The sequence below is a fragment of the Macrotis lagotis genome, chromosome X, assembly GCF_037893015.1.
Source record: "Macrotis lagotis isolate mMagLag1 chromosome X, bilby.v1.9.chrom.fasta, whole genome shotgun sequence".
Taxonomy (NCBI): Eukaryota; Metazoa; Chordata; class Mammalia; order Peramelemorphia; family Peramelidae; genus Macrotis; species Macrotis lagotis.
In genome coordinates this window covers 678,358,538-678,384,738 of record NC_133666.1, presented here as the reverse complement: position 1 = coordinate 678,384,738, position 26,201 = coordinate 678,358,538, and the positions used below count along the sequence as shown (strand labels likewise).

Here is a 26,201-nt window from a genome sequence, read left to right as displayed (position 1 = left end):
ATACAGGGGCATCTAGTGGCACAGTGGATAGAGCACCGGCCTTGAAGTCAGGAGTAACTGGGTTCAAATCTGACCTCAGACACTTAATAATTACCTAGCTGTGTGGCCTTGGGTAAGCCACTTAACCCCATTGCCTTGAAAAAAATTTAAAAAAAAAAGAAGTGAATACATAAAAGAAATCAACTTGGTCTCAGGTTAAATATTAAGTAGACTTTCCAACCTAAACCTTAAGTTTTCCAAGCCTTGATTTGGAATCTTCACAGTGATGGGCTCTCTGGTGTTTCTAATTCTATCTGAAAATATGGTCATGACAATTTGATACTTGCCCACCTGGGCTCTCTGAAAAAGGATTAATCCATTTCTGGATACAATCCCATGCTCATTTTCAGCCAATCAAGAAGTTTCATAATGGCATAGAAGGCTGTGGATCCCTAATCCTTTCACTACAGTAATCCCTTAACTATTTTTCCTCCCCCAGGAGCAAATGGAAAACAAGTAATGCAAATAGATAAAGAGCATCCATCACTCCCCAAATCAGACAAATGTAACCTGAAATATGTATATATATATATATATATATATATATATATATATATATATATATATATATATATGTATATGTCAACTCCAAAGTTTACAAAAGATCTTTTCTTCAAACACAAATAGCATTAGGCCATTGCCTGCAATGAATACAATTTAAAAATCTGTCACAAAGCATTCTAGGTTAGGTAGGACACATAGCAAGCAAACTCAGAGCCTTCCATGTGTCTCACATCTCACACACACTGAGGTTTTGATAGAATTGTATAGTGTGGAAACTAGCTCCAAAGGGCAGCTCTGTATAAACAACTCTTTCACACTTTACCTTCCTGAATCCTCCACAGGGGTCTAGCAAACAGGTAAGAAGGCCCTTTGTCTAGATTCCTTGGCAGAGTTTAAATACAAATAGAGAACATGCGCTATTGTATAAATCAGTAAAGTAAAAACAAGAGTTGGACAGTTTCCTGACAATATCTCCTTAGTACAGGTGAAAGATGTTTAATTTTCTTTGATGATACTGAGAACAAAAAGATTAACAATATCTCATTCATTAGTGATCAAAATAGTAAAAGAGTTCAAAAAGAATGACACACAAAAGTAAGAGTTGGGTCTGTTTAGAGGAGCAAAAACCAAATGAGTGAGGTTGCAAACCTGAAAGTCAAGAGGAGAGGAGTTAGGTCAGGGACTGAAGATAGACCCCAGACAGTGCCCAGTGGACTTGTGACCCTCCATCTTGACAGGCTCTTCCTACAGCATCAAAGAACTGTTTAGTTCAATGAAGGCTATGGATGCTCATTAAGGATGAAATGAGGAACGATGGCTAGTGTTTTTTGAAGAGACATAAAGCCCTGTTAAGCAGCTGTGGATGGGCACCCATGCCAGCTTGCAACATGCTCCTCCCATCTCCCAAAGGAGGTGAGCCAGAGTGTGGTAATGAAACTGCACATAGTGGAAATGGGATATAAATGAGTTTAAACTGATTTATGTTAGCTTTTGTAAAGATTACTTGATATCTGGAAAGTGCTACCACTGTGAAATAATGTAGACAATCCTTAAGACCTCTGCCTAATGGCACTTCCATGGAATATTTATATTCCTCGTCATGGGAACAAGGACCATAATGGATACCATTTTTGTTTTATTAGGGATGCATATTTAAATTAATCTGCTATTTGCCTAAACAATTAGCTGCCTCTGTTTTTGTGCACAAAGCCAAAATTGCAATTAGGCTTCCATCAAAAAGATAAGTCCCCACTAAAACTGTCCCGATGGAGTCATAAGAATTCAGGGCAGAACTTTCCAAAATTACTTCTTAGCATAATGGTAATTATGTTAATTGCTTGAAAGGTAAATAACTGCTGAACTGGTTTTAAAAAATACAATTGGCACTACCCCTCCCCTTTGATCTTTTCGATGAACCACAAATACATTTAAAAGAAGTTATCAATTTAGGCTGTTCAGCCTTGGCAGCTTCTCCAACTGTAATTTTTTTCCGGCCGTGGGAGATGAGTTTACTTGCCTAGTAAACTGATTCTAGGCAGGAATCCCTAGGCCCAGAACTAGCCACATGAGCAACTGAGACTGCTCTAAGTTGTGCTGATCGAGGGCCTAAAATCAGTAATTAGTGGTCAGAACGATGAAAATTAAGGGCTCTTTACAAAGAACTGATAAAAGCAGTAAACCAACCCAGTTCCACCACTGGAAGGGGAAAAGTCATCAGAAATAAAACTGTGACCCAGGTAACTCTCTAGTCCTCTTGTAGCAACACAATAGAGGCTGCTCACAATTTCATTGTATCTTGCAAACTTTATCTCATTTGACGCTTACAACAAGGCAGGAAGGTAACTGCCATGTTTTATTGGATGAGAAAACTGAGGTACGAAGAGGCTAAGCCATGGGGTGGCTAGGTGGTGCAGTGGTTAGAGAACTAGCCCTGGAGTTCAAATCCAGCCTCAGATACTTCTTAATTACCAAGCTGTGTGACCTTGGGCAAGTCACTTAAACTACTGCCCATGGTTATACAGCTGGAGAGTGTCTGAAGCCAGACTAAAGCTCAGAGCATTGACTCCTCTGGGCCATGAGGCTTCTCAGCATCTTTAGTGTTCACTTCAACTGTCCCCAGTGATTGTCATTCTGGAGAAGAGCTCATTTGGAGTGAGGGGTTGTGTACTGGGGCTTCTACAAAGGGACAAAGTTGGAAATGAGGCTCAGAGGAGCTTTTGGTTCCTCCACTCTTGGGGGTTTATTGTTCTAGTCTGACCTGGGTATAAGAAGGATCCAAGGGCAGCTAGGTGGCTCAATGGATAGAGCACCAGCCCTGGAGTCAGGAATATCTGAGTTCAAATCTGGCCTAAGACACTTAATAAGTACCTAGCTGTGTGGCCTTGGGCAAGCCACTTTAACCTCATTGCCTTGCAAAAAAAAAAATTTTTTTTAAAAATTAAAAAAAGAAGGAACCAAAGGAGGGTGTTACAGTAAACAAAATAAATTCTGAAATAGCATTTGAGAAGGATAGAGAAGCAGGAGGCAGGCAGGCAAATTAATATTCTTTGGGTCCATTAGAAGAAAGGAAGCTGAATCTGAATTACAAGCAATAAAGATAAGACAAGACTAGGTCACAAAGTCAGAAGTAAGGAAGGATATCAGAGAGCACTGATTTTACATATTTTGAAAGTAAAGTCCCCAAAGGCAAGTAACTTGCCCAAGGTGATTTGGTCCAAGTGGAGGCAGGCTGGTCCAATGTACAGGACAATGTTCTGGCATCACAGGACTGGGCTCAGATGCTAACTCTGATACTTATTAGACACTTCCTCTTGAACAAGTCACTCCCTGGATGTCAGCTTCCTAAATTGTAAAATGAGGGGGTTGAATTAGATGACTTCAGAGCTCCTTTTCTCAAAATCTAGGATCCAAAGCCAAGTTCTCTCTTTACAAATCCAAGATGCATTTCATCATACAACTCTGCTTCCCAAGGAAAGAGAACAAAATTAAGCACAGTGAATAGCCCAGATGTTTAATTCCACTCACTTGGACTAACCTCCTAATTGACCCTTGTCCATCTGCCCACTGCCTTGTCCTCCCTTCCTCATGCAGCTCACCCTAGCTGCCAAACAGACATTCCTAAGGCCCAGATCTGACCATGTCACTCAGGAAGTTGCAGGGCTCTCTCTCCTTTGCCATCAGGACACCCTGCTCCACTGGTTGTCACTGAAAAGACATCCCCGACCTGGCTCCAAGTCATCATTCCTGATCACAATCAGCTTCCTCACAGAGGACACTCCAGCTATGACCTCTGGGTCTTCATCAAGACAGCTGGCTGGTCCTAGGCCTGCAATGCTTTCCTACCTCACTTCTGCCTCTGAGGACCCTTAGAATTCAAGCTTTCCTTAATCTCATCAATTGTTGCCTCTTTCCTGAGACCTGCCCTCCTCCTTCCACTATTAGTGTCCCACTTCATTGTGGATGGAATTAGTTTACACAGTGTATCCTCTTAATAGTGACTTTCTTAAGGGCAGAGGAATGCCTTAGAACAATGCTTCATCCAGGTCAGAATTGCAGCCTTTGTAAATCTACAAAGAACCCTCGACAGAGTTGTATGGTGAATGAAAAAATGGCCTTTGCTAATGTTGTTGAGAGCTACACCATCCAGGCTTCAAAGATAGGCCTGCTAGGAGGCAGAAAGGTAGATCGTGTCAAGTAGGTATGTCCCAGGCTTTCCTGGGCTAAGGAGCCTTCATTAGCTAGTGGCTATAAAAGGTGCTGGCTTTATGAGTACCTAACTCTTCTCAGATAATAAGACCAATCCATGCACAAATTGAAAGAGAATGGAAGTGGGGAAAACAGATTTTCTTCCCCATGTGGCTCTGCTTTGCCCTCTGGAGGCCAAAGGAATCATTTTCCAAGTGAAACATCAACTGTACAACATCTACTTACACGAAGATATTTTTGCAGTAAAATATATCAATTCCTCAAATACACAAACCTCTGCTTTGCTTTAAGATTCAAGGACTTAGACTGAGAAGGGTTATATTACCAAAAGTTGAGTTACTGTTGGGAAAATGAAATTGTATTTGATCACTTAAAATTCCATTTATATATCAAAATAGAAAAAGTTCCTACTCAGTCATGCACAGCTAAACATAAAGACTAGGGGGAGGGGAAGGGAGGAAGGGGAGGACACAGAGTGCTCTCCACAAGATGTCAGAGAGAAGGCAGGGACTTGTCTTAGCTATCCCCCAAACCCCTCCAAAGATATTTAAATAATACCCTAAAACAAATCCACAAAAGGACAGGACAAAACAATTTTCCAACCTAAGACAAGTAGGAAGTTTGGCAGGAAAGGTTTGTTGTACTAGGGCATGAGTAGAACACATTCAGCACAGGCTGAGCCAGTGCAGACTGGGTCAGCGAAGACTAGAACCCAGCAAACCAGGTGCAGGCCTTGGGAGTGATTGAATCAACAGACCATAAGGACGTTGAACAACTGGTCAGAAGGAGATGATGGGGTTCTCTTGCTGGCATGGGGACAGGACTCTGTAGCTTTGCCCATATTCAGATCTGAGTGACAGTCCTAGGTGGCAGTCCCAGGACACTAGCATATCAGAGCTTGTGACTGCAGGGGAGTAGAGACCCTCCTCACAGTTCCAGGGCAGAAAAGACTGCTTGTGGTTGCTCACAAGCCAAAGCACAGATCAAGAGAATAGCAAACACATCTTTCCTTAGACTATACCACCTTCGAAGAACTGAAAACTTACAGGTCCCTAGAATTATTTCGGAAAATAGCTGCACAAAACCCCAGAGGCTTGGGACAGTGCACTCTCCATGTTAGCAAAGAGCTAAAAAGTCAAAAAAAAAGGAGGGGAAAATGAATAGATGACAACAAAAAATCCTGACTATTAAAAATTACTTTGGAGACAAGGAAGACAAAAACACATTCAGAAAAAGGCAGCAAAGTCAAAAACTCTTACATCTGAAGCCTCAAGGAAAAATATGAATTGGTCTCAGGTCATAGAAGAGCTCAAAAAGGATTTTGAAAATCAAATAAGAGATAGAGGAAATACTGGAAGAAGGTCAATAAAATCATGAAAAACAAGTCAATAAAGAAACACATACAAACACACACACACACACACACACACACACACACACACACACACAAACACACAACTAAAGAAAATAACACCTTAAGAGTCAAACTAGACCAAATGGTAAAAGAGTTACAAAAATCCAATGAGAAGAATGCCTTAAAAAGCAGAAATGGCCAAATGAAAAAAGAAAAAGAAAAATAGAAATGACCAAATAGAAAAGGAGGTACAAGCCTCACTGAAGAAAATAATTTCTTTTTTTTAGATTTTACTTTTAATTTATGGAATAAAGTATTTCCATTAACATGGCACAAGAAAAAAGATGACTAGACATAAAACTGGAAATCTGCTGTGCACAATTTGCTGTTCATTTCAAATATACAACAAATTATCATCTAAATTTTTTTTCTTTCTCCTTGCCCCTGCCCTAGAGATGGATATTATTAGACACAAATATATATATGTATATATATATTACACACACACACATGCGCATGCACATTTTTGTACATACTTCTATTTATCAATGCTTTCTCTAGATGCAGATATCATTGGAAAAGAATTTCTTAAAAATTAGAATTAAGCAAGTGGAAGTTAATGAATGATTCTATGAGTCAAGAAACAATAAAACAAAACTAAAAGAATGAAAAAAATAGAAGAAATATCAAATATTTCATTGGAAAAACAACTGACCTGTAAAATAGATCTAGGAGAGATAATTTAAAAATTATTGGACTTCATGAAAGTCATGATAAAAAAAAATAGGAGCCAAGATATCATCGTTCAAGAAATGATCCAGAAAACTGCCCTGATATTCTAGAATCAGATGGTAAAACACAAATTGAAAAAAATCCATCAATCACCTCCTGAATGAGATCCCAAAATGAAAACTTCAAGGAATATTGTAGACAAATCCCAGAGCTCCCAGGTCAGAAAGAAAAAAATTCAAGTATCATGGAGCCAAAGTTAGGGTAACACAAGATTGAGCAGCTTCTACTTTAAAGGATCAGAGGTCTGGGAACATGTCATTCTAGAGAGCAAAAGAATTAGGATTACAACCCAGCAAAATTGAGTATAATACTTCGGGGTGTGGGGGGGAAATGTGACATTCAATGAAACAGATGACTTTCAAGGATTCCTAAAGAAAAGACCAAAACTAAATGCAAATTTGACTTTCAAATACAAGATTAAGAAAAGCTTAAAAAGGCAAACAGAAAAGGAAAATCATATGGCACTTATTAAGGTTAAACTATTTATATTTCTACATGGGAAGAAAACTATATTTATATTACAAACTATTTATATTTCTACTATATTTCTATATATATTATACTTCTACTATATATATATATATATATATATTTCTGTCTATATTTTTACTATAAATCATAAGAACTTCCCCATCATTAGGGTAGTTAGGAGTATATATAGACAGAAGACATAGGTATGAGTTGAATATGATGGAATGTTATCCTAAAAAAATAAAATTAAGGAGTGAGAAAGAGAAATGCACTGGGACAAAAGAAAACAATGGGGTAAATTATCTCACATAAAAGACACAAGAAAAAGCTTTTACAGTGGAGGAGAAGTTGGGGAGGTAACAGGAAATGCTTGAATCTTACTCTCATCAGAATTGGCTCAAAGAGGGAACAACATATATACTCAGTTGGATAAGGATATGATTTTGTCCTACAGGAAAGGAAGAAGGGAAGGGGATGAGAGTGGGGGGGGCAGTGTTCACAGAAGGGAGAGTGGATTGGAGGAGACTAATCAAAAGCAGGATGCTTCTGAATAGGTACAAGGTTAATGGAGAGAGTATAGAATATACAGGGGAAAGATGAAATAGGATGGAGGGAAATACAAATAAGCACAACTATGAAAAAATTCTGAAGCAAGTTTCTCTGGTTAAAGTCCTCATCTCTCAAATATATAAATAAATGAATCAAATTTATGGTAATGAGTCATTTTCCAATTGATAAAATAAAAACAATTTTCAGATGAAGAAAATATGAGAAAATACTCTACATCGCTAGTGATTGGAGAAATGCAAGTTGAAACAATCTGTGTTACTACCTCACACCTATTAGATTGGCTAATAAGATGGAAAAGGAAAATGACAACTGTTGGATGGGATGGGGGAAAATTAAAACATTAATGCATTATTTGGTGAAGTTGTATACTGATTCAGCTATTATGTGGAGCAATTGTGAACTATGCCCAAAGGCCTATAAAACCATGTATACTATAATTGGCCTCGAAGTACTACTACTAGATCTATATTCCAAAAGAGATTAAAAAACAAAAAAAGAAAAGGATCTATATGTACAAAAATATTTATAGCAGTTCTTTTCTGGTAGCAAAGAATTAGAATTTGAAGGGGGGTCCACCGATTAGGGGAACAATTGATCAAATTGGGGCACATGGTTACGATGGAATGCTATTGTGCTAGAAGAAATGATACACTAAATACTCTCAGAAAAACCTGGAAATACTTAAATGAACTGGTGCGGAGTGAAAATTGTACACAGTAACAGCAATATTGTAAGATGATCAACTATGAATGAATTATTTACCTGGTTCTTGGCAATACAATGATCTAAGACAACTCTAAAAAACACGATGAAAAATGTCATCTAGCCCCAGAGAAAGAACTGATGGAAATAGAATACAGATTGAAGTATTCTTTCTTACTTTTTATTTTGTGGGTTTTTAAATTTTGGTCTATGTTTTCTTTTACAGCATGACTAATATGGAAATATGTTTTGCATGATTATACATGTATAACCTATATCAAACTGCTTGCCTTCTCAATGGGGGAGGTAGGAAAAAGGAAGGAAGGGAGAGGAAGGGAGGGAGAGAATTTGGAGCTCAATTTTAAAAATGAGTGTTGAAAATTGCTTTTTCATGTAATTAGGGGAAAATAAAACACTAAATTTAAATAAATAAATATAAAGACTCTGGTAATTTATTCCGCTAGATTACCTCCAAAACGTTATTGTTCTATTCTGTCCTTAAGATGCCTACTAGAAAACATTATCAAAAATAGTTTTAGCAAAACCATTACAATAAGCCAAAGAATCATCACCAAGTCATTTCGAATAGATTAATTTTCTCTTTTTCTATAAGATTACTTCACAAATTTAGCAATAAAACTTGGAGGGAAATAAAAAAACTTAGACTCCTCTGCTAGAGTCTGCTTTTTTACATGAGAGCCTAAGTAAAAGACTCTAATTTAAATATTCTCTCCTTAAGAAACATGGGAGATGGTTTATGCCAGCAGCTGCCTCTGCCACTTCCAATGCAGGTTCTGTTCCAGCAGACTAGATAACATGGCACACGGCCATGACTGACTTGCTGTGCAACCTTGGGTAGGCCCTGGGATGGGCAGGTCATTTAAACAATCTGTGCCTCACTGTCTTCATCTGAAAAACAATGATCTGGGCCTAAGTGACCCCTAAGATCTCTTGTAGCACTTAAGAATCTGAGCCTGTTATGCTTAGGTAGTGGACAGATTTAAATCTCAACTCCTAAATTTAAATCTCCTCCTAAAACACTGAGACAAAGGCAATATTGGTTGGCCCCATCGTACTTAAAATACTTTTAAAAAGCACTAGCAATTTCATTCTAGAAAAAGGTTGACATTTTCAACATGCTTACTGCTGGGCTTTCAAAGGATTTTTATGTCTTATAAACTAGAAAACTGGCCAGTGAAGTAGAAATTTTCCCTGTCCAACTGGAGACATGTCATCATGGAGAAGATTACAATGAGATAATCAATCCGGAGTCTCTTTTAAAGTTCTATGTTTCGTGGTGGCTAGGTGGCACAGTGGATAAAGCACCAGCCCTGGAGTCAGGAGTACCTGGGTTCAAATCTGGTCTCAGACACTTAATAATTACCTAGCTGTGTGGCCTTGGGCAAGCCACTTAACCCCATTTGCCTTGCAAAAATCTTAAAAAAAAAAATAAAGTTCTATGTCTCTATGGAAAACCATTTCCACTAAAGGTATCTTTATAAGTGACTGAACATATATGCTCACTTTGAGACAAATATCTTTTAATGTTAGCCCACATGACTATCTCATTTTAGCAACACCAAAGTATTCAAAACTTTGACATTTCTATAGGATTATAGAATAAGTCTTCAGAAGACCCAGCCTCCATAACATTTGAGCTAAGATTTTATCCAAAATGTGTATGGTATTGTTGAACACAACCAAAGAGAAGCTCAAAGACACTATCCATTGTTAAACTATCATATAATGAAAAATGATTGATTTTTCAAGCCACAAATAGGCACCCTTATCTGACTGCACCTGCCTCTGTATGTGTGCGTGTGTGTGTGTGTGTGTGTGTGTGTGTGTGTGTGTGTGTGTGTGTAAGAGAGAAAGAGAGAGACAGAAAAAGAAAGACACAGACAGGAAGAGACAAAGAGACTGAGAAAAGTTGAAAGAGAATGAATGATGGAGAGAGTAGACAATACCAGCAGAGTTGTGAAAGTGCTAAGTTACTTGATTTTTGATTTGCTCCACAGCAGCAGGTAAGGCCTTATCAATATAGAAATATGAATAAGGATGAATTCTTCCCTACTGAATTTCCATAAATACATGAGAAGTTTTTTTTACCTAAGATGTGCTTACAATCTCACCACCAAAGAATGAGTTTTCAAGACAAACTCTTTGAATAGGGAGGGGGTTTCAAGTAAACTACAATTCCCCAAAGTGGTGGCTCCAGGCCAAAGGCAGGCAAGCGTGGAGCAGATGGAGTCCTGGCAAGGTCTCTGCTGTCCCTGCATTAGCAGCATCTGCTCATTACTCAGAACCTTCGCCTGCTTTATCTAATGCTCCAGGAAAAGCATTTTGATTTGATTCATTTCAGGACGGTAACGTGCAACACAATTAGTGGTAAAATCAAACTGGAGAATGGCCAGTGCTGACAATCGGAAACAAGGCAGAAGAAAGATGAGGCCAGTGGGTTGGAATTCAAAAATCACAACTGTGGATCAACTTGCCAAATCTCAGCACCCCAGGTGTGTGTACAGTGTTCCTACTGGGCAACGAGAGTGGAAAGGAGGTGGGGGTGACTTACTTTCTCCCCAGTACAATTTCCATCTCCCTTCCCCTTTTGAATCTGATTCCTCTGTGGTAAATGCATGTAGATATTCAACTGGGTCTCAATAATTGCAAGATTCCTTTTGGCACAACCATCTAGCTTAGGTACAATAGTCCATTTTATTATGGTACTCTTCTTTTCTGTAGAAAAGAGAAATCTCAAGAGTTGCCCCTAAAAGGTGATCTCCCTGATCTGTCACTTTTTAACTCTTTGAAGAATTTTCTTTCAGTTGTCTAAGACAAAGGCAAGATAAAATGTACATCTGATTTTAAATACTTCATCAGATTTTCTTTGCTCAGGAGCAACAATACAGTTAATACATTAATCACATTAATTGGTTAATATGATCTGAGCTAGATGACCCCATGTGAGTACATGGGAAGAGTTGGGAGCAGCTGGTGTTTAGTTCAGCACACTTACAAGTCTAGTTCAGAGGTGGAGAGGAAGGGCAGAGAGAGAGAAAGAAAAGAGAAAAACCAATAGCTTTTGAAAAAAAAAGAAGAAATCTGGAAAGTTTTTCACAAACTTTGTAAACATTTTCTTCATAATTTTGCAATGTATCCATGCTTTCAGTGGCAAGAACAATCAAACATGGATGAAATCAATTTCAACCAGAAAATTAAAATGAAAACTTCCCTAACTTGTGTGCATCATCAGAGAGAAGTTGAATTAAATAGATCAGTCATGTTACTGTGTATACTATTAGACATAAGAGCTACCACAAACTGCTTTAGAACCACCAAAGTAAACTTCAAACACTACAACATTTGCATAAAATTTTGTGAAAAAAATCATTTGGAAAATAGCATAATGAACACAAGCTGTCATTGAAAGCTACAGCATCTATGCAGTGTCTCAATATGCATTTATGAAATATTAATAATAATGAGAGCAGCAGAAGCAGTTTAGCTTGGCTACTTATATAAAGGCTAAAAAAAAAAACCCAATGGTTTGTACCAACATAAAACCACAAGAACAAAGTTCATGCTGATAAAATCTTGAGATGGAAATATTTTCATCATTTCAGCTCTGGTTTTTATTTTTATTTTTAACTAACATGTATATCCATGGCTCCCCATTAGTTGCCTGTCTTCAGTTCTATCCCCTGAGCCAACTAACAGTATTGTACTCTGCATTGCCTGGAAATCAGTAGTGATGTTCTAGCCTTGAATACTAACATTGTGAAATAGTATATGGTCCCCTGTGAGGTGAGTGAAGCAAGGCTTGTCCAGAACTACTGAACATAATGGGAGATCAGAACTTGGAAAGGTTGAAAACAAGATTTCACATCATGGCAAGGGCTAAGTAGAGGAAAGGACCTCTTTGTAGTTTTCCACATCCATAATCTCCAAAAGTTTGTGTCTCTCACCCATTCCCCATTTCCTTTGGACTGATAGCTTCCCTGGGGTAAATAGGCCAAAGAGTATTGAATATTTTACAGCAATCAAGTTATTTGCTTAAGATGGATTGGCTAGACTGGCAGTACTCAAATTCAAGGCAACCATTTCAGTAGGAATTAAACACCAGTTTTAATGGGTGCTATGTTCCAATGCTTGCTAATGCATTGAGGGTTATTGGCCAACTTTTCTACATAAAGACAAATATATGTGTATGTGTGTGAACATGTGTGTGTGTGCAAGAGTGTACAGAGAGAGGATTACGGGAAGGGGGGAGGGGGGAGCTAGCCACAGCTGCTTAATTTTTGTAAAGCTTTTTTTTTCTTAATAGGGAGGAGGGTTGTGGTTACTTACCATCCTCATAAGCTGCTACAGCCAGAGAGTTGTTTATCCTCACAAAGGAGACATGTGGCTGAGCTCCAGGCTCAGCAGCGCCGTGCATTGGTTCCAGGATGGGGGCTGTGTAGTCCCAGGTGCGGGTGTCCCACAACCGCACATCCCCTGATGTATATCTGGAAGAGAAGGGCACTCTTTGTTCCAAAAATGTTTCAGAGGGCACTATTGCAGGGAAAGTGGAAAGAGCCTTGAAACAACATGACAGAAATAAGATAGTCAAAGCAAATTCACTACTTCCCCACAAATAGGATAATTCACTGAGTGATTCCCAAAGGAGAAAATGTCAAATGAACAAACTAAGTCTATGATTCCACAGGAGAATAAGAACTACCTAGAATTAGATTACCCCCCCCCCAAAAAATGGCCATCCAAAAAAAAAGCCTCTTCTTTTATAATGTCTGAAATGACCAAACTATATTGTATATATCTTCACCATAAAGAGACAGTAATGGGAATCTTTATCAGCATCGGTATTTATATACATATACATAGAGAAATGCTGTGTGGACACTAAGAACTAATGGTTCTGTAGGCATGGGCTTTCGACTACTTCATCCATGCATCAGATTTGACTGCTTAAAGTCCCTAAAGACTAATTGATTTGCTGATACAATTAAATCTTGCCTCTCGGAGCCAGACAATGCTGCCTTCTCATGAAAAGCTCTCTTGCTGAAATGCAGGGCCTGCTCCAGTCTAGTACCCTAGCCTTTGTAGGAGAGTTCTCTTCCTCAGATGACTGCTGCCATCTTAACGCCAATAATGGCTCCCTCAATCAAGTCAAGTCTCCCCAACACATACGGTGCCTACTATTGTTGTGTTAAAGGCTGATCAGATCAGATCTTGGGCAGAGATTAGGTGTGATCACCATCATCGCTAATAACAGTAACAAGAATATTACAATAGCAGCTAAGGTTTCTATAGCTCGGACTTTTCATCAGACTCTGTGTTAGGCACTTTAAATTATTATCTCGTTTGATTCTCACAACAATCCTGATGGATGAGAAAGGCAGACAAACAAAGCCTAAATGACTGGCCCACAGTCACCCAGCTACTAAGTATCTGAGGCTGGATTTGAAATCAGGGTTCCCTGACTCCAGTCATTTCTAGTTTAAAGTCATTCTGGTTCCTTTTATATGAATGTTTACTATAAAACTGAACTGATGGTTGAGATTCATTCGAAGTTTTAATAGCAAGTTAGTCTCTAGATAGTATGAATGATTCCTTTCTGTCTCCTAGCCTAGAGAACATGACCCATTTTGGATTCCAAGAGGCTTTAGAGACTCAGACCATGGGCCCGCATCCTCTTCACCATCACCCTCCAGCTTCTCTGATTTCTCCCAAGATGTAGCTCCATTCCCAGCTATCCAAGGAGGCCTCTGCACTCCTCCTCCTCCTTGGCCAGCTGCTGCTCAGACAGCACTCCAGATCTATTCTCTATGGGTCTTGGATCCACTCAGCTTGTGACTCATGGTCTCCCCCTTAGAAAGTCAGTTCCTTGAGAGCAGGAGCTAGTTTTTGTCTATTTTTGTAAAGTGTTGAGGACATTAAGTGTTTCATAAAAGCTTACAGAATTGACCTACTGATCCCCCCTTCCAAAGGGTCATGTTTACTTCCAGGTTAGTTTTATTTCAACCCAACAGGTTCTTCCCCTTCATTCCTGATGTGTGTCTAAGTATACCAATTACAGAAGATGAATTAACTAAAACTTTGCTCATTGCCTGCTCTGAAGGTCAAAAGATCCAGATCCTGCCCACTTGGAAGGTTCTCCTCCAAGCAGAAGCCAAATGACCTCTTGCTGAAGAAATGACAACAGAATCCTGCATTGGGGGAGTTGGACTAGATGACCAACAAGTTCTAGATCTACCACTATGTCAGATTGGGCCTTTCTGAGACTCAGTTTACTCACCTGTAAAATGATGGGATTGACATTCTGGAGAGCAATTTGGACCTCAACCCAAAGGGCTATAACACTATATATACCCTTTGGCCCAGCTATACTATTGTTAGATCTGCCTGTATCCTAAAGAGACAATAAAAAAAGGGAAAAGGACCCACATGTACAAAAATATTTATAGTAACTCTTTTTGTGGTGTCAAAGAATTGGAAAATGAGGGGATTCCTAATAATAGGAGAATGGCTGAATAAGCTGTGGTATATGAATGGAATGGAGCACTACTCTTTTGTAAGAAATCATGAGAAGGAAGATTTCAGAAAAACCTGGAAAGATATATATGAACTGATAGAGTGAAGTGAGCAGAGCCAGAGAACACTATTCACATTAACAACTTCATTGAGTTATGATCAACTATGACAGACTTTGCTCTCCTCAACAATATAATGATCAAAGCTGATTCTAAAAAGACTTATGATGGAAAATGCCATCCACATCCAGAGAAAGAACTATGCAGTCTGAATACAGATGAAAGCACTTTTCTGTTGTTTTTTCTTTCATATAATTTTTCTTTTGTTCCAATTCTTCTTTTACAATATGACTAATATTTTTAGCATGATTGTGTATGTATAACCTGTATCAGATTGCTTGCTATCTTGGGGAGGGAAGAGGGAAGGGAAAAATTTTTTTACAAAAATGACATCAAAAACTATTTTTATATGTAATTGAGAAAAAAACAATTTAAAAAAGCAAAAAAGATGATATGATTAGATGACCTCTAAGATGCCATCCATCTCTAACCTATAAGCCTACAGAAAGTGATAGAATTTTTTAAAAATTAGCGAACAGGAGGTAACTTTCATAACAATGACTTGATAAAAATTAACAAAATAGAGAACAGAGGTGATCATAATATAAAAACAAGCAATTTCAATCACCCTAAATAAATAAGCTTTTTTCAAACAAATTCAATGAAGCTGGAATTAAGGAGTGTTGAGTGAATAAAAAAAGTTTACATTAAATAAATGGTAAAAGTCGCATATTCAAAATATATGTAGAACTGATAAAAATACATAAATAAGAGTAATTCCCCAACAGATAAGTATATGAACAGCTTTCAAAAGAAGAAATACAAACTATCAAACACCATATGAAAAAATGTTTCCAACCACTGATGAGGGAAATGCAAATTAAACAGTCTTAGTGTATTACCACATCCATCAAATTGACAAAGATGTTAATTAATGAAAATTGTCAAAGTTGGAGGAACTGTGGGAAGACAGGGCCATCAATAGATTGCTGGTCAAACTATGAATTGGTTCAAAATAATCTGAAACTACACAAGAAAAGTCACTAGACTGTTTACGCTCTTGGCCCGAACAATCCTACTACTCACCACTTGGTCCAAAGAAATCAAAGACAAAATCCCCATGTGTATACCAAAATATTCATAGCTGACAGCAAAAACTGAAAATAAAGGAGATGCCCACTGATTGGAGAATGACTAAAAAATGCAGTAAATAAATGAGATAGAATTGCCTAATCAATGAAAATAAGTGCTTAATATTTTCTAGGTTCTATGTTAAGCACTAAGGATACAATGGAAGTACAAGGCAGACCTTGCCCTCAAGGACATTATAATCTAATGAGGGAGTCATCTATACAAAGCAAGTTATAAAAAAGAATAAATGGGAAATAATTAGCAGAGGGATGGCACTAGAATTAAGGGAGACTGGAGAAGGCTTCCAATAAAAGATGAGACTTAAAGAAAGGCACAGAGGTCAGAGGTCAGAGTGGAGGGCAGAAAGAGAGTACCAAGCAAAAGGGACAGACAGATGAGATATCATCAATGTAAGAAATTCAAATCAACATGGGAGGGCTTATATGAACTCATGTGGCGGAAAGCAGGCCCTTAAAGCAAGCTGAACTCTGAACCACTGTTCTAGTCCAAACATGGTTCTGTAAAACCGAAGATGAAACACATCTCCCTTCTTGTGATGGAAGGTTGGAGAGTTACTGATACAGAAGGTCATATCCATGCCAGACATTTTCACTTTTCACTTGTTTTTGTTAAAAGGGAAACTATAGTGGGGGCAGGGAGAGATGGATATAAAAACAAAAATAGTCAATAAAATGTTGAATAGTTTTTAAGAAAGCCAAGCTCAAATAAAGAAAAGAGGATTTGAGTGTTTTTTTATTGTATATCAAATAAGATAATTATTAGTATCTCTGATAAATATTATTGTCTGGTAATAGGCAGCTAGGTGGTGCAGTGGATAAAGCACTGGCCTTGAGTTCAATTCAGCCTCAGACACTTATCTCTTACTAGCTATGTGACCTTGGACAAGTCACTTAATCCTGGTTGCCATCTCCAGTTCATGCAGCTATCAAACTAATTTTCCTAAATCACAGGTCTGACCTCCCTTCCCTCAACTCAAAAAATTTTAGTGGAGTTTATCAAACCTTCAAATTAAATCTTCTGTTGGTCCCTCAAAGTCCTTCCATTACCTGCCTCTGTTGCTTTCTTACACTACTCTATCCTGCCCTTGTTCTGAGACCCAGTGACACTTGGCATCCTTGGCTATTCCTCACAGAAGACATGCTATATCCTAACTCTGGGCATTTTCACTAGCTGCTCCCTAGTAAATGATATCCCTCATTTCTAACTCTAGGCTTTTCCGGTTCCTCTTAATTTCAGTCCCTTCTCTTTATTATTTCTAATTTAGGCTGCATATAGTTTGTTTAATATTGTTATTTGAATGTTGTCTCCTCATTTTTCTGTGGACTCCTTGAGGAAAGGAAGCAATATGTAGCAATATGTACCAAAAGCATTGAAACGGAAAACAAGGAAAGTACAAGGACACATTTCCTATTTTGAGCTAATTTGAAGTCAGTATTGTTCCTATGAGAAGCTAGGTGGCGTAGTGGCACAATGCATAGAGCAGCAGTCTTGGAGACCCGAGGATACGAGTTCAAATCCGGTCTCAGACACATAACATTTACTAGCTTTGTGACCCTGGGCAAGTCACTTAACCCTGAATGTCTCATATCTGGGGCCATCTCCAGTTGTCCTGATTCATATCTGACCAACTGAACCCAGAACGCAACCCCCCCCACCCCGCCACACACACACACATTCAAATCCAATTCACTTCCCATCATGGCATCACCTCCCTGATGTCATGGTCTTCTTTGATAATGAAAGACAAATATTGTCAGCATCGTCATTATTCTAATTTAACAGGAAATAATTTAATAATCCTAATCCTTATAATAAAATACATATTTCAATTTTATTCATACTGTGCTCTCCTACCATTAATTCTTTTAAAATTTAAATTGTACTATTAATCCTGAATTGAACAAGCACAAATGAGGGGAATAATGCTGATGATTCCATCATGTCAACAAGCAAAGTTTTCATTCAAGTCACCCAGTTGACTTTTCCAGCTTCTCTTATAAGCACTTACATGCATTTATAATCAGCTCTCCAGGATCATTCTCTTCTTACAAGGCTTTTCAGCCAAGAATTTATTGACCAGACAGGTCTGAATTGCTATGGTAGCATTATTATGAAACTTACTTTTATAATAGGGCACTTTCAGAATGAGATCTTTCTTAATCAAGCACTATGATTGCTCAGTTCCATTATGGTATTTGGTTTAAAATTTGGAGCTTTTAAAAGTTCACAGAAGTGGTTGAAGGGGACCAGGAGGCAGACTGGTGCCATAGAACAGCTCAACTGGTAAACCACAAGTGAGTGTTAGATACAGGACAGGAGCAGCCACCCACCCAGGTCTAAATGTCAGTCAGTAAATAAGCGAAATTGCTGGAGACTCTATCCCTGGCCCTGGCTCCCTGTCTGCCCCAGCCACCCAGAGTGAGACAGCAATGTCCTCTGGGCCTTAGAGCTGTTCCAAGCCATGAGGCCCTTAACACTTCCCCCCATCCGACTTTCCCCACACATATATACATCCCATGTGAATCCTAGTCAGTGAAGTCACTTCTTGGTGGAGCCAAAGTCATCCAGGACAGATTTTTGTGGTGTAGTAGTCACCCCTCCTTAGAAGAAAAGAACCATAGAGCCAAGGCAGGGGGCTTGAACTTCCCCAGATGCTGTGGTTGCCCTGATCCCTAGAAGCCTGGGCTGCAGAGCTTCCAAGGAAATACTTGCTGAGCAGATGACTGGTTTATACTTGTAAGCTATAATACTATATACTGAGGTCAGCTGAAAGGAAGCGACCTTAGACCCTGTGCTTTAATTTCCTCATCTATAAGATGAGGGAGTTGAACTAGAAGACTTCTTCCAACTCTAGAATCTCATCATCCTAAGCCCACCATCTAAGTCCCTATGTGAGGGTCAGAGATAAATACTATCTTAAACTCTGAGCAATCAGAGAATTCCTCACGTGTACCAGCAGGAGTGCCTTTAAAAGATAAACATTTATACTATGTATAAACAAGAGGAGAATGAGGTAGATTTCTTCTAAATGAGGCTCATGCACCTCTGTTGGTCATTCATTCTACAGTACACAGAAACATTCATTGTGCATGTGGTGGTACAAGAAGGCTTGGGGAATCGATGATTTAATGGGTAATATTGCCATTATCCTAGCCAAACCACAATCCATGCTTTCCCCACATTGCGTGCAACCCAATATCATCCTCAATTTTTACTGTTATATTTTTTCTTTGATTATAATTCCTTTAAAGATAATACATGGAGCTGTGCTAATCACTGTCAAATGGAGTATGATATATCTAATACCATATATGAAGTGGTACACTGAATTTAAGGTATGTCTATACATACATGCATGCATATATTTATAGTATATGTATGTATGTCTATGTTTTAATTATGCTACCTGATTTTTCTCTGTTCTCATCCATCTTGACCTCTCCACTGTATCTCTCACAACTGAGCACACTCCAACTGCTGGTTCCTTTTTCTTCTCCAGATTTCTGTGACCCTTCCCTCCTGGTTCTCCTCCCTGCTCTCTGACCAGTTCTCATTCTCCTTTGCTGCCTTAACATCTAAATTAGACCCTTAACTGTGGGTGTTCTCCAAGGCTCTATCCTGGATCCTCTTCTTCTCCCTATGATTCTAACAGGTCTGTGCTGATGACTCCCAGACCACTAGATTGGGGGGGGGGCTAGGGTGGCACAGTGGATACAGTGCCAGTCCTTGAGTCAGGAGGGCCTGCATTCAAATCCGATCTCAGACACATAATAATTGCCTTGCTGTGTGACCTTGGGCAAGTCACTTAGCCCCACTGCCTTCCAAAAATCTTAAAAACAAAAAAACAGACCACTAAATTCATCCCTAGTCTCTCCCCTCAAGTTCAGGTCCACAATCACCAACTGAAACTAAATGTCCCACAGACATCTCAAACTCCAATGCCAACCACAGGGCCCTCTGCAGTGGCAGGGCTAATGATCCATGCAACATCCTAAAAGCAAAGTGCACAGAAAGACAACAGAAGGGAATTGAATAACCCATAGACTAATTAATCAGCCCCTGAAAAATCAAGAGCTAACCACCTAGAAAAATATGTTTTATTCAAATGTTTCATTATATAAAGGACATCGTCAGTTGAGAATAAGTAAGCTGAATGAGGTTGTTTTGCTAAGCATGAGCTTGTTTGGCAAATACTGGCTTAAATGATCGCCACTCACTGTGGGCAGAAGTGGAAGCTAATGACAGAACAGTTTTGCTGCAGAATAACTCAGGAGGTGAATACTAAAGTCTCCAGGTCTCTAATGTTGATGGGAATGGGGGGGCAATAAATGCCCCATTTCAGCTGGCACTATAACCTGACATGTGATAGAAATCATGGTAATGGGAGACTGGCTCAGCTCTAATGAACTGGTGGTAAAAAAAAAAAAAAGCAGACAGTTTCACAGATGTAAACATCACAGGGAGGCGGGGAGGAGGGCAGTAACAAAAACCTAAATGGCATCTAAAAAGACGGAGCTATATTGGCCAGGAGAAGACAGACTAACTGCTGAAGGGAGGGAGGAGCAGAGGCTGCTCTCTCTGCAGAGCTCCAGATGTCTTTATCATTGCCTAATGACAATTCCACTCAACCAATTAAGACACTACTATGAAGTGGCATTGTCAGAAAGCCTTTGGACCTCAGTATTGATGGCTGGCTAATTGGTGTTGGTGCAAAGGACTGCAACTAATACACATGGAAGATAAAATTAAGGAACAAGTTTTTTTCCAAACCAATGGCTAAGTGTCCCATTCTATGGCACAAATCAGAGTTCCCACTGATTGTCCCAATTTTCTTAATGTGCAATAAGGTAGTTTAACTCCACAGAAGCAGGTTTTACCTGCTTTTCAGTTAAAAGGGCAGGAAAGGACAGGTATGGCCCTCTCACAGACATCACCTCCAAGCCAACTTCAACTAAGTAGTGAGTCTCCAATGAACAATCAGATACTTATTTCACATGAGGTCAGAGAAGTAAAACCAAGAAACAAAAAAGCTGTTAGGCAAGACCTAATCTTCTTTTTCTCAGGAAGTACTGGCTGGTCTCTTTCTGGGTAAAAGCATATTTTACTTGCTAAGCAGCAGAAAAGTAGAAGGCAATGGAATGCTCAGTCCCAGTCAGAAGTACCTGGGCTCACAGAGGAGGTCTACTAGCTGGGTGCCCACAGGCCCAGTAGGGGAACTCCTCCAAGCCTGTCTCTCTGCCTGTAAAACAGAGACGATGTGACCTAGAAAACACAGCTCCCTCCCAGTCAGAGGTCTAGAGATGTCAGGGATAACCCTTTTTAAAACAGGCAACACTTCCAGAAAGCATTCTCACTAGACAATATACAAAAACCCTCAGAGCCTGAAACATTAAGAGAGGACTAAAGGGAAAGAAAGAAAATGCAAAAGCCAGCTATGGGAGTCTGGCTGAGCAGCAGAAGGACATCTTCTGACTCCAGGTCACTGGGGTCAATCACATTCCTTCACCTCTTCCAATTTCATCCTCTCTTGATGACAAAGGGAATGACACCACTAGCAATCAGAACTGGGAACCTGAATGGATGAACTGTCTCTAAAACAGAAGGCATAAGTGTATGAAACAATTTAAGCCAATTCAATACTGAGGCAGTTAGGAGGTATAGTGGCTAGTGAGGAAGACTCGAGCTCAAATGCAAGCCTCAGTCCATTCCACTAGTTGTGGGATCCTGGGCAAATCATTTGAACTCTCAATGCTTCAGTTTTATCATCTCTGATATGGGGATAACAATGGTACCTAACCTCCCAAGGTTTCACGGAGGATCAAAAAAGACATCACATGCCAAGTGTTTTGTAAACTTTCAAGCACTATCTACATGAACTAGTATTAAGAGGCCTTGGGGCAGCTAGGTGGCGCAGTGGATAAAGCACCAGCCCTGGACTCAGGAGTACCTGGGTTCAAATCCGGTCTCAGACACTTAATAATTACCTAGCTGTGTGGCCTTGGGCAAGCCACTTAACCTTATTTGCCTTGCGAAAACCTTTAAAAAAAAAAAGAGGCCCTGTGTGAGGCGATAGGGACACAAAGACAAACATGAAAAGTCTAGGCCTCAAGATCACATTCTTCTGAGGCCAAACAATATAGACACTGATGATAAATGCAAAATATATACCAAATAACAGATTCAAAATAATCAGCTGCGTGTGGCACTATGTTAGGCCCTGGGGAAACAAAGAAAGACCAAAGACAGTGCCTGCCCTCAGGGAGTTCACAGTCCAACATCCAAACATCTACACACAATCAAGAGAAATCAAAGCCTATATAAGGGAGGCCTCAAAATTAAGGCTTCCTGTAGATTGTTGGATTTTAGTTGGGACTTGGGGGAAGCCAGGGAAACCCAGAGGCAGAACATTCTAAGCATGGAGGACTGACAGAGATATGAGGAGTCTAGGGATGAAGCTAGAGGCAGCTATCACTGAACAAAGAGCATTGTGGTGGAGCTAGAAAGAGGTTGCATTGCCCTTTGGAAACTGTGATGCTACCTTTGGGATCCTGAAATCCTCCCAGAATCTAAGACCCAGCTTCTTAATACAGACATTCTTCCAGTGTTGCTGTGTGACATTCAATCATGGAAAACTACACGCTTTGAGGAATTAACATGAACAGGCAAGAGCATGTTACAAATAAGGAACTCTGAAAGAGAACTAAAATAAATGGTGTCATCAAGAGAATGTATATGGGGGCAGGGGGACAATGGACTCACTCATAGCTTCACTCCTACTGGAAGGCATCCACCCAAGAGGGCAGCTATACCACAGCATAATGGGGCTCCTTACACCTATGTGCTCCAGAATGGGCACAAGAAAGCATGAGGAGTTGTGAAGTTTAAAGTCAAATATTTTTTAGGAATCACTGAATTTCCAGACTATGAAAGCAGCAAAGATAAGACCAATGGTATTTGAAGTGGGCTAGAGGTAGGGTGCTTATCTGCCTCAATTCAAGAAACTGTACAGAGAAAGGGCAGACCAGGTCCCTTACTTTGAAGCTGCCTGTCTCTAACTTGCAAAAATTTAAAGAAACTGTCACTCTTCTTTGTACAACATCAAAATGATATCATACAATAATTAACTTCATACCAAAATAAAGACTTTGTAGAACAACACTGCTACCACCATTAAGCAGAGCACACAAAGCATCAACTGGAAAATAATGAACTTTTTAATGGGCCCTCAAAGAGACTGCCTGCACAGAACACTTCAAATTATTTTCAATACATCTTGGTTAATCACGATCAATAGAATCCAAGTCAGTGATGATTACACACAGAGTTATTGAGTCTGTGGCTCCTTCCATTGCTCCTGGGAGAACAGGAGATGGATAAAGGCAAGCATGAGTTCACAAGTATTTATTAAAGATATTTGGGCTATCTTTTATTATAGACATAAGAAACTTAATGTTCTTTCTATGACATTAACAATATCTTACTTACCTCAGTCATATTTATGTTTACAGATATTTTACAACAGAAGTAAATTAATAAATTCAGAAATATTTTAAAGAGGTTAAAAAGGAGAATAGTGATTCCATAATAATTGATTGCTCTTTTCTTAGCCTCTTATGTTGTATTTCTATTACAGTGATTTTGTGTGTCCATCTCCTGACTAGATCATATGCTTTATGAAAGTAAGACATGTCATTAATTTTTGTATCTCCCATGGTACAATACATGTTGCTGTTTTTGTTCTTCAATCATTCAGTCATGACCAACTCTGGGATCCCATGGACCACAGCACACCAGGCCCTTCCATCCTCCACTCTCTCTCAAAGTCTGTCTAAGTTCATGTTCATTGTTTTCATGATACCATAGATCCCTCTCATCATCTTTTTCATTTTGCCTTCCTTCTTTCCCAATGAGTCCTATTTTCTAATGTGGTCAAAGTATTAAAGCTTTAACTTCAAAATTTGACCTTCCAGGGAATAGTCTGGAATTATTTTATGTACTGACTGATTTGATCTCCCAATTGTCCAAGGAACTTTCAAAAGTCTTCTCCAGAACCACAGTTTGAAAGAATTAATTCTGTGGTGTTCAGCTTGCCTTCTTGTCCAACTCTCACAGTCACACAGTGCCAAAGGAAAAACCATAACTTTGTCTACATAGAGCTCTGTCAGCGAAGTGATGTCTCTGATTTTTAGTGTCGGACAGATTCGCCATAGCTTTCTTTCCAAAATGAACTGAACGATGAATGGAATTTTCTGATTAAATTCTTCACAGGACAGTGGATAAATTCATGGTAATAACTAGGATTAACTTCCATGCACCACTGATTTGGGACCTAACCCTTGTTGCTCTCCCATAAAGACTGACTAAGACAGCTGTCATTCTAATGTAGATGTTCTTTTTTGTCAGCTGCTCTGGCCACCAAGCTGGTGATGACCTCTCACCATTTAGACAAGCTGTTCTATCAGGCCCACTCTCAAAGCATGTCGAACTCCATACCTCCTACCAGACTTCTCACATTATTGTCACAGTCTCTTGAGGGTCATCTCCATGTCCCAAAGAGGCAACAACAATATGCTCTAAAAGTCCCCCACAAAAGCAAAAGATAAAGCCATGTTTTCAAGAAAAAAAGGAATCTCAAAATTGAGAGCATGTCCACAGCATTAATATGAATAATATAATATGTGTATAAGAAAGCTTATAGCATCATCACCCATCTGGATTTACCTTCCAGGGACTCCAGGGACAACCCCAACAGTTCAATATTCCAGGGAGTTGTGCTTTAGATGGTGAAGAAACTTCCCCTACTTCCTTAACAAATAGTCCTGATACTCTACTAACCCTTTTACAACTCATCCAATCATCTTTGAGTGTTAATTTGAACAAAAAAATTGCCTTGGGGCAGCTAGGTGGCGCAGTGGACAGAGCATCAGTCCTGGAGTCAGGGGTACCTGGGTTCAAATCCAGTCTCAGACACTTAATAATTACCTAGCTGTGTGGCCTTGGCCAAGTCACTTAACTCCATTGCCTTGCAAAAACCTTAAAAAAATTAAAAATAAAAATAAAAAAACAAAAAAAATTGCCAACCTGAGGTCAGTAAGAACTGCTTTGAGTTTAGCTAGGCTGGTTCTAAGACAATAGGCATCATTTTCCATCTTGGTAGCATCTGTGAAAGATTGGGCTCTGCTGGCATACCCTTCAACAATCCAGGGCCAATTTTATTTCATGATGAGGCATTGGAGGAGAATTCAGTGTTAGACTTCAGAAATAATATTTAATTTAGCCAGAAGAAAGAAAATAGCAACCAGAGCAACCAAAATTTCATTTCTGAGAAGAAAGACTTCATGTTGAAACAAAAAGAAAAAGAATATGTCAAAGAATTTGGTTAATACAAAAGATTGTTGAATCATAAAATGAGTCCCCTTCTCCTACTACTAGGGTAAATGTGGGGAATGAAATAGCTAGAAACGAGGTAAAATAGGAAGTTATCTTTGATCCTCTCTAGTTTGAGTAAAGAATGCCCATCTAACAAATCCTAATTATAGACAGTGATTAAAGTCCTTGTGTTGGGCAAACAGAATCAATTAGCGAAGCAGACATTTAAATTCAGGTACATGTAAGCTAGATGTCTGATGCTGAACAGAACACTCAAAATGCTCTCTATTCTGGTGTCCACTATATCTGGGGAGACACACACAGATCGTTCAATTAAGCAGTCAACCTAAACTGGTACAATTGGCCCATAAGAGCTTACTAACCTGATGGCTAAAGGATCAGAATTTCCCTGTGAAGATCTGAGAATGTAAATTCAAGATCCAGTATTTAAAAAAACTATAAGATAAAATGCAATACAAATTTTAAAGAGAAAAATAATTGTTCTTTCAAAGCAAGAGATGACTAGAAGAAAGGGGAAGGGAAAAAGAATGCAATACAAATTTTAAAGAGAAAAATGATTGTTCTTTCAAAGCATGAGATGACTAGAAGAAAGGGGAAGGTCAAAAGAATTATACATATATATACTGCAAGGAAGCAAGGATAAATTAAAGTATGCTTTCCAGGAAGAATGGAAATGTTGACTAAAAGATCAAAATTTTTAAAAAGAAAATAGATGTGAAGGGAGAGAAGAGAGTACAACTATGAGTACAGTAAAAGAAAACATTTTGTAAACAAATGATTTTGCTAAATTTTTTTTAACTCAAAGGAGAAGGAGGTCCTCAAATATAAACAGAAAATTGTGCTTTGTTAGAGGAGCTGAAATGCTTCAGACTTATGAATCTTATGCACCAGTGAGGAGGGAATTTATTGCCAAACACCACCGTACTCTTGGG

The 26,201-nt window shown here is 39.0% G+C and overlaps 1 protein-coding gene across 1 annotated transcript in view; it reads right to left on the bottom strand.

Moving 5' to 3' along the window:
• FBXW8 (F-box and WD repeat domain containing 8) overlaps nucleotides 1–26,201 on the bottom strand; it is a 111,016-nt gene that overhangs the window by 46,676 nt on the left and 38,139 nt on the right. Inside the window, exon 5 of the mRNA XM_074205912.1 lies at nucleotides 12,485–12,642. Coding sequence (XP_074062013.1) covers nucleotides 12,485–12,642 — 158 coding nt within the window. The remainder of the gene's footprint in view (nucleotides 1–12,484; nucleotides 12,643–26,201) is intronic.